This window comes from Clarias gariepinus, chromosome 8, assembly GCF_024256425.1.
Source record: "Clarias gariepinus isolate MV-2021 ecotype Netherlands chromosome 8, CGAR_prim_01v2, whole genome shotgun sequence".
In the NCBI taxonomy this organism is placed as follows: Eukaryota; Metazoa; Chordata; class Actinopteri; order Siluriformes; family Clariidae; genus Clarias; species Clarias gariepinus.
The window spans coordinates 1,442,965-1,452,512 of record NC_071107.1 but is presented as its reverse complement, the minus strand read 5'-3'; the positions used below and the strand labels follow the sequence as shown (position 1 = coordinate 1,452,512).

General features: G+C 40.1%; 1 protein-coding gene across 1 annotated transcript in view; it reads left to right on the top strand.

Moving 5' to 3' along the window:
- The first annotated feature begins 1,182 nt into the window (after window positions 1-1,182).
- Window positions 1,183-9,548, top strand: part of tbc1d9 (TBC1 domain family, member 9 (with GRAM domain)) — a 39,923-nt gene continuing 31,557 nt past the window's right edge. Inside the window, exons 1-2 of the mRNA XM_053501927.1 lie at window positions 1,183-1,414; window positions 1,563-1,854. Of these exons, the coding sequence (XP_053357902.1) occupies window positions 1,728-1,854 (127 nt within the window). The 5' untranslated portion in view covers window positions 1,183-1,414; window positions 1,563-1,727. The remainder of the gene's footprint in view (window positions 1,415-1,562; window positions 1,855-9,548) is intronic.

Here is a 9,548-nt window from a genome sequence, read left to right as displayed (position 1 = left end):
TCCCTTACTGACTTATCACTAGAAAGCTGCATATCAGTAAACTGACAGCTTTACAAACATGAGTTTAAAAAAAAAAAAAGCTTCATTTGAATATAAATATAAAGCATTCAATATAGTTGGTGTTTTTCTGTTCACGCCATAATAAAGAAATCTACTCTTGTGTTTCATTCTTAAGAAATATAATGCTCATTAAAATACAACTATGCAAAATTATAGACGCTTTATTTCTTGTATAGGTCGTCAAACATACAAAATGTACTGATCTTTTCCACTGTAGGCCTATATATAGTAAAACGTTCTATATATATAAAACTTTAATTTACACACACTTGTGTATATATAAAGTGTGTTACGTATATATAAAGTGTATATGTAACACACGTTATATATACAAAAGTGTGTATGTAGCTTAAAGTTATGTATATATACATACATACAACTTTAAGTTACATTTTATAGTATATATAAAGTATATATATATATATATATATAAAGTATATATAAAGTGTGTATATAAAAAGTGTTATATGTATTAAAGTTATATATACACTTTATATATAAAGTGTGTATATACTGTATAAAGTGTGTATGTAACTTTAAGTTACATTTTGTTCCATACTGCATCCTGACACTGCAATGTCTTAAATATCCTGCAAAGTTGACAACACCAATCTTGGTTGAATTTTACATAACTGCCCAGGTCATGAACTTTTTAGATGGTCCCTTACTGACTTATCACTAGAAAGCTGCATATCAGTAAACTGACAGCTTTACAAACATGAGTTTTAAAAAAATATATTTATTTTAATATAAATATAAAGCATTCAATATAGTTGGTGTTTCTCTGTTCACGCCATAATAAAGAAATCTACTCTTGTGTTTCATTCTTGAGAAATATAAATAAAATTAAAAACAAAGAGAGAGAGAGAGAGAGAGAGAGAGAGAGAGTAGTTGGACTGATTATTCCACCAGTGCGGTGGTTCTGCTGGAGGTGTTCTGGGGTTTATTGTTTTGGTGCTGATGGACCCGACAATAATGAGCTAAAATATCCCTACTGTATCCATCTAATAATAGTGTTGATGACAATCAGGCTGAATGTAAGCCGAGGCCCCGCCCACTGGGCTGACACGCGGGGGCGTGGTTTCCGAGGTGACGCGTGTCTCCTCCGCGGCGCAGTAAAGGCGCATTGTTTATCTGCGCTGGTTCGGCCGCGCGCGGCTCCGGAGCGATGGATCCGTAAACACCGCGAGCGCGCTCCAGGTTCTGATTTTAATCCTCGTCTCATCCATCATGTGAATTGTCTGACTGTGGACTGCGCGGTTCCCCGGGGGTTCGTTCACCTGATCATCATCACCACCACCACCAACAACAACAACAAAGGATCCGCGGATTCTTATTAATTAACCCGTATAATGTAAATCTCTGGATGATTATTGTATCTTTATTTATATGTTTCTACACAACTGCTTTGTTATTAGATTTTTTTTTCTTTTTATCTTCATACCTTCATTCATTTTGTTTATCATCATCATCATTATTATTATTATTGTTGTCTTTCTTAGATTGTGTAAATTAATGCTCGAGCGAGCGCGCGCCCGCTCCGACCCGCCTGCGCGCAAACACCACGAAACCCAACTGGATCGGATCGGATCGGATCGGATTTGTATGCCTTGGTAAAAAAAAATAATAAGAAGAAGAATAAATAAAGCGAGGCTGTGAAGGTGAAGATGTGGCTCCACCCGGAGGAGGTGCTGCTGGCTGGTGCGCTTTGGGTCACCGAGCGCGCAAACCCCTACTTCATCCTGCAGAAGAGGAAAGGACATGGAGAAGGAGGTGGAGGAGGAGGACTAGCTGGTGAGATCCTCTAGCATCCATATGTGTGTTTGTGTGTAGTAATAATAGACGAGCTTCTGTCAGGTTTTCTCTGATCTCCTGTAGATCACCTGGACCAGGGGGGTGTATGGGTGGGGGGTGGGTCGGGGTTGGGTGTTGAGATCTGTCCATGTTATAAAACAATTAAAACATCAAAGGGCTCCAGCTCTCCATGGCTACTATATACACTTCAGACACTCTGGTCTAGATCAGAGGTTCTTAATTCTGCCCTCAGGGACTCAACCCATATTTTTCCCTCTCTCTCTCTCTCTCTCTCTCTCTCTCTATGAATATAACCTTCAGTAGCACCACTACAGCCCTACAGAGATTTGCGACTCTAACATCCTGACTTCAACTGTGAAAACTATGACTACGGCCAAACCACACAATAGCAACACAGATGTACAGTATATACACCACCCTACCCTAGGTAGTGCTTTATTCTCACACACTCTTTTACTGGAGGAGTTTCATCACACACACACACACGTCTTTGCACTTCTCAGTTCCTAGTTTCAGATTGAGATCTTCTTCGTTTTCTCTTCATTAAAAAAAAAAAAACAGGGGACTGTTTTTTTTTTTTTGTGATTTCTTTTTATCCTTACAGGAAATAGCATTGCGTTTTAAATTTTTGGGAAATGTTACCTTGCCTTTCGTGGTGGTGTATGAGGGAATATCCAGCACACGTTTGTGGTAGCTTTGTGAACATACATTCGTTGAGTCTTTGGTCCTTAACGGGTTTTATTTGGAATATAGGGTTCTGCGTGTTAGCACCTCCAGGGTCCGGGTTCGATTCCCAACTCTGTGTTTGTGTGTGTGCTTGGAGTTTGCATTTTTTTTCCCCGTGCTTGGTGGGTTTCCTCCAGGTACTCCAGGGTTTTTCTGCCCCAGTCCAAAGACATGCAAGGTTAGGCTAATTGGTATTTTCAAATTGTCTGTAGTGTGTGAATGTGCTTGTGATTGTTGACCGGAGGTCCTACCACGGTTATAAAAATGGAAATAAATACAATGGTAAAAATAAATAAAAATTGGTATCCACAGTCCCTAGCTGGACAACAGAGATTCCTAAATGGATGAATGGATTGATAGGGTTCTGCATAAAAGGAGAAAGAGCAGAATGCAGAACTCGGAAAGAACTAGTAAGAAGTGTACAGGGTGATCGATCTGCTAGGTGGATTTGCTTTTATACTCTAAATGTCCAGGTAATACACTCACTCAGAGGTAACAGTAAATCTAGAATCTCTTGAGGTCTTTGTTCTTGCAAGAATCCTTTACAAGTTTTGGGTAAACCTTTACAACCAAGTGTTGAATTGAATTGAATTGTAGTGTACACCAGGGTAAGCTCAACCCGATTTTATAAAGGCTCCTTTGTTGTTGTTGAACGTTTACTGTATCCAAGCACAGATGAGAAGAATATCTAGCACTTTTAAGGTTGCTAGATCTCCACCACCCTATATTCCTGGACAAAAAGGTGTTTTTGTCCTCCTTAAACAATTATATTTGGAACAGGGTTCTGTGTAGAAGATTTAATGATTGACCCAGGATGCTGGATTTACAAGACTGGAGCCTTTTCGAAACTTAAAAGTGTAAATGATCCAGAATACAGTGTTGGGTTAAACGTAGAATTGATTGTTGAAATGATTCTTCAGATTTCTCTCTCTCTCTCTTTTTTTATAGAGGCTCTTCCAGAAAACAATAACAATCCAAAAATGGATTGAAGAACTATTTCTATAGTAGAGAGGAAGAGGGTGAAGGTCACTAATCTGAGGGTTCCTGAGTCAGGCTTTCAGAGGAAGCTGTACCGGAAACTTGAAAAGCTTGAGAAGCTTTTTTTTTTTTTTTGCAGGGTTCCTTTAGGGTTTAAAGTAATGTGTGTATATAAATGTACTAGAGGTTACCTGCAGCTCCACCTGTGTACATCCACCTACTTAAGAGAATGATCTGGTAATCAAATAAAGGTGTATTATTAGCTCACAGTATGGTATTAAGGTTGATTATGACGCTGCCTACTGTGACTTTCGGAGATTTTACTCGCGATGCTAACATTAGCGATGCTAACATTAGCTTCTCACACTGCTCCATTGTTTTGACGGCACTTACTTCCGTCTGTCGCTGTAGACACGTCGCAGGCTGACCTGGGGCTACAAACTCAGCCTGACGTACCTGTTTTCGCTGTGGTCGCCTAATGCAAACAACAACCTGTGTAAGAACCAACCAAACAGAATTTCGGTTTTATAGATGGACAGATGGATAGATCAATTAGTATTCAATTTTATGCAAGCGCCCCTGGAGGAAGGTTCGGGGAAAGTTTTATGTACAGACTGTTCTACACCCTAGGACCTCTTCAGAAAGCCTTTCCCGGTGGAGTGGAGTACTTCATGCCATTTATATGGATAGAGGGTGAAGGACACCATTTTGAAATCTCTGGTTTTATAAAGCTTCTTTGCTTAAGGATTCAAGTGGCTCTCCTTACGAGTCTTCCAGAACAACGGTTTACTAAATCCTCTGATCGTACACCACAATGCGCAGGTTACATAACTTTAAAATTGCTCAGGCTTGCATTCTGAGAACAAATGAAGCCAATCTAAGCTTTCCCACTCTTGCCCAATCCTTATCCTGACGTACTCAGCGGTGTAGTGTGGGATTAACCCTCTCCCCAGTTCCTGCTTTAAACCAGCCAAAAGGGCTTTTGAGGTGAGCGCCAGTTAAAGCACGCATGCTGCAAAAATATTGTTTGAATAAATATGATATTCATAGAGGAGAAAAAAACTTTTTAGAAATACTCAGGGCTGGGAAATTATTTTACTCAACTCATGATGTCAGATGATTTAGCATGTGAGGTGATGATTGTTATCAACTGGAAAGCTATTGGTTAATCTACAATCAAGTGTGAGCTTTGCATGACATGGGAACTTTTATATTTCGATCAAAGAAAAGTGTCGATAGTTTTGTTTCTTCCCGAACACGTCTATATCTCGGATCTCAGGATATTTATGTGATTCATCAGACTGGGTTTGTACATGCTGTTGGTGAAACTGACAGTTCGTGCAGACAGACGCGGTGCAAAACATTACTGCTGAATCATTGCCTGAGTGTGTGTGTGTGTGTGTGCCTTTATTACTTAAACAGTGTAGTTAGTCTAGACTGAGATGTATGTCTATTTACATGTTACTTTTTAAGCATCTTGATTTTCTTGTTTCAGAAAGACCATGAAAACGTAGCACAAAACAACAGGTTTGTGTGTGTGTGTGCGCACGTGCATGTGTGGGTGTCGGATTAGGATGCTATTTCTTTTCCCCTGGAATGTTCATTACTCAAGTCATTTCTGTTCCACTGGATGTACAAGAAAGAGGGAGTCTGATAAACCGTACAGGAATGCCAGTGTGGAGAGGCTGACGGGATTGTCTAGGTTTCCTTATCAATCTCCAGAGCCGGGTCAAATGTTCATCTCACAGGCCTCATGATTGCTCAAGTCATGATTTGATCTTTTGAGTTGGGAGTTGGGACTTGCTTTAGTGAATGATGTGCATCCCAGGAGTAATCAAGTCTATTAAGGGGTGAAAAGATATACATTTAAAATATATTCTTTGGGTAATTTATTACCGTTTTTTTAATACTCATTTGGCAGGTGCTCTTTATCCGAATTGAATTGAAGCCGACTGAGCTGAACAGGGTTGACTTGAGCCAACAATATAGACAAATATTATTTTTTAGAGTAACTCATTTCAAATGTAAACCAAATGTTACTAAGACAATTTTTCATGATACTTTGTAAAATTTGTATCCAGCCTTGATTTTAATCTTTTTGATTCTTTGATCAAGAAATCCTTTGAAGAACAGATTGATTGCATAATTACTTGAGTTCACAAAAAAACAACAACTGTGCAATGCAATGGGGTGGCTTTGTTCCCAGTTCTGATCCTTCTTGTTCTCAGTCCCTTGTCATTTCGAGACTGGACTACTGCAACTCACGCCTGGCAGGTCTGTCTCTGTTTGCCATTCGACCTCTGCAACTGATCCAGCATGCAGCTGCATGACATGTTTTTAATCTTTCTACATTCTACCACATTATTGTGCTTCCTCCACTGGCTTCCTGTAGCTCCTCGATCAGATTTAAAACACTGATACTTGCCACTTTAAGGACAAAAATGGGCTGGCACCCACTTACCTCAAGCCACTTATCACACCCCGCGTTCAACTATATACCATCCAATTCTTTAGCACAGCTCAACTGGTCCTGCCTCATCTCTCAGGACACAAGGAAAGCATGCAAAAGGGTTCTTTTCTATTCTGGCACCTTGGTGATGGAATGAACTTCCAAATGTCTTCAAAAGACCTACCTTTTTTTCTTAAGTACTATTGGATTACCCCCCCCCCCCTAAAAAAAAAAAAATCTTCTTACAATTGCTTTAGATTAATGCTATTCTTAATTTGTAAACCAGTATCAGGGTGCATTTGTTGATTGAGATTATAAATCATGTAGTCGCTCCGGGCGAGGGTGTCAAGGGTTCCAAATGCTGTAAATGTAAATTATTTTATATTGCCCCAAGTTGTGTGAATGGGTGTTTGAATGGGCGTGTGAATTAGTGCGTAAATTGAAATTATGCGTGAACTGGCGTCCCACCCAGGCCTGTATCCTGGGAACAGGGCCTCAATCCTTCAAAATGAAAACACTAATGTTTTGGAGAAAGACCACACCTGAAGCTCAAGACTATCAATAGTTATCGTCCTATACATTTCCATACTCCTCTTTATCTACCAATGACAAAGTTTTCACACTCACCCCACCCCTGGAGCCATTATCCATGATATTTAGCCCAGCTCTGACCCATGGATATCCTGATCACTGCTTTTTCTTTATTCCAGCCGTGTCAAAATCACACCTGGGATAAGGCTTGGTTGTTTTCGTAATTAAAAAAAAGCAATGATGTCCTGCACTTTTGCCCCATAAGTAAATTTTTAGGGTTGTTTAATCTTCAATAAAGGTGTCTGTTGGGTTCTGAGACGAGAGGATTGTTGGCACATGGGGGAACGCATGCGCTTATGGCTGGTGATGATGTCACTCACTGTTATGTAAATGTGTAAGTGTGATCTGCCAGTTGGCGCTGAAAACGGGAGGCAGAGAGCCTGGCACATGGGTCCTGCCCTGCCTGTAAGCCTGAGCCCAGAGGAGGCTGGGAAAGCTAGTGAGAGGGCCAAAGCTCCAGAGGCACATGGCTCGTAAAACAATGTTTGAAACCTAAAGCTGAATTGAGTTGGTGGATTTGCTCGGATCAAACCAGCATTAACTAAGCGGCTAAGCTCATTCTAAAAGTAGCTAAATTGCAGGGTGGGCAACCCCAGGCAGCTAATTGCCCTGTCCTTGAATGTGAAAATGTGTGGTCAGTACAACAGTGCATCAGATTCATGTTTTTGTTTCTATGGAAACTTCATGAGAATGCATTAACAGTAGGTTGGTAAAAACCTCAAATCCTCCATTGAAGGTCTCACAAGCACTGCTGATTTCAATCTTCATCACGTTAGTCATTGTCATTAACTCATTGTCTTGGTAAACACGTGACACGTGAAAGAGGAACGAGGTTGATCTTTGTGCTATGGAGAAGTAAGTTATTCAGTCAGCAGCTCCTCGCTTTATTGCTTTCCAACAAGGTTCATGTTATTCGAGACTGTATTGATCTGAAGCCTTCGCCAGAGAGCAGTGATCGGAGTAAAAAAACCCGGAGCCCAAACAGGGAGAAGAACGGAAAGCCGACTTACAGTGAGAAAGAATGACAATGAGAGAAATGATTGTTCTGCTGAAAGCCTGGTCTGTGGTTTTTCAGATACATTGAGCAGAACAGTAGATTGGTTTGTAACTCGGGACAATGCGTTCCCGGTAATGACCTTGTCTCTGTCTCTGTCCTCAAAACATCATGTGATGTGCACTGTTCCTCTCTCTAGCGAGCAAGGAAAGCACAGCTCACCCTGTCCGGTGGATAAAAGAAGGAACTGAAAGAGTCATATGGCCAGGAGGCGTCTTCACTCTTCCACATTTATGTGCAGGATTAGAGGGGAAGCCGCTTTCATTTATGGCTGTTTGCCTTGGAAGGCTTTTTAAAGTCAACGACTGACTGTAACTTTTGCTCAACTGTTTTGTCAGCTCTTCGTTGTCTGTGCTAGTGACCGTTAATACCTAATAGACCATTTTAAATTAGCATTGGGGCTGATGGAAAAAGAGCTATGGTAGTTTGTTGGTCTCTTACTATGTCTTTTCAAAACGGTATGCCGAAGAAGGAACTCGTACGGCTTTACTAATGTTGATGCAGAATATTAATTATTTACCACTAGCATGCAGCTTGGGATCTTCCATTCAGCTAACGTTTATGTTAGGTCTGTTTCCTGGTTTTCTCAGTAAGTTGGCACTTGTCATGTCATATTATTTACAAAATGTGATTTATTTTATTTTTTTATTGAACATGCACAATTTGGGATATTTTGGCATAATTTTCGGAACATATAGAGTAAGTTCCCTATATGCAACGAGTTCCGTTCCACCTTGTTCATAAGTCCAATTTGTTCGTAAGGCCAACAAACATTGTCTAGGTACTAGGATGCTACCACAGTTGGCTATACACAGTATATTACAGTACAGTGTTCTTTAGAATTGTGCCGATGGTTAACGGTTTGTGTTAAAAGAACAAACGATGTCTGCCATCTTTCACCTCGCTCTTTATTCTCTCAATTATTTCAACGTTTGTCTCCATCATTATTGCTTGGCGCTTCTTAGCAGTACCAGCTTCATCGTGCTGCTTTTTTGCTTGTTTTCGAACAACATTGTTCATAAATAAGTAAAATAAATACAAAATAAAATAACTAAAAAAAATTAAATTAAATCGAACAATGTATGCGGGACATGTGAGCTAACTTCCGCGATTAAACATGCGCGAATTGAAAAATATTGTCCATGTTGAAAAGTCCGTAATTTGACTGGCTGTATGTACAGGAATTATTATGCTTTTGTTTTTCACGTTTGTAGTCACAAAAACTAATATTTAAAGGTGCTCAGACAGTTCAACTAGCAGTCTTTGCTAGCTAGCTAGTTAAGCAGTAAAAAAATGAAGAAATATGGAAACAAATATATATAAATATCTTGGTTCATGGTTCGCTTATAGAAGGGAATCCTTAAAATATCTTTGAAAATAAGGTTCTATGTGGAATCTCTCAGCAGAGATGATGTAAGACCCTGTTGGTTCCCCCAAAAAAGAAGGTCACCCTACATTTATGTTCAGGAAGGGAATCTGATGTAAGACCTGTGCTAAGTTGTTGTTCAGATCTGATGGTCCGCTGTGGCGACCCCTCAACAACAAACACGTATGTAGCATGCACCCTGAGCTAGCATGAGCAGGAGTTTTAAAAGATGTGGCAACCCGGTTTAAGTGTCTTGGCACTTAGGTGTTATGAAGTAAGAAAGTGCTTGTGGGGGGGAATTGGCAAATCACCAAAAACCAGTACAGCAGGTGAGCTCTCTTTCTGGAGATAGGGATGATTACTGAGTTGTGTATTCAGTTGTGTTGTGTACTCGGGTATATACAGCAGTTGTAAAGTTTTATGTGTCAGTATTCGAGAAACGCTGAGCGTAGTGTGTCGTCTATAAGGAGGCGGCTAAGCTGGATAAACAGGTTCACCGGCTGAAGGTC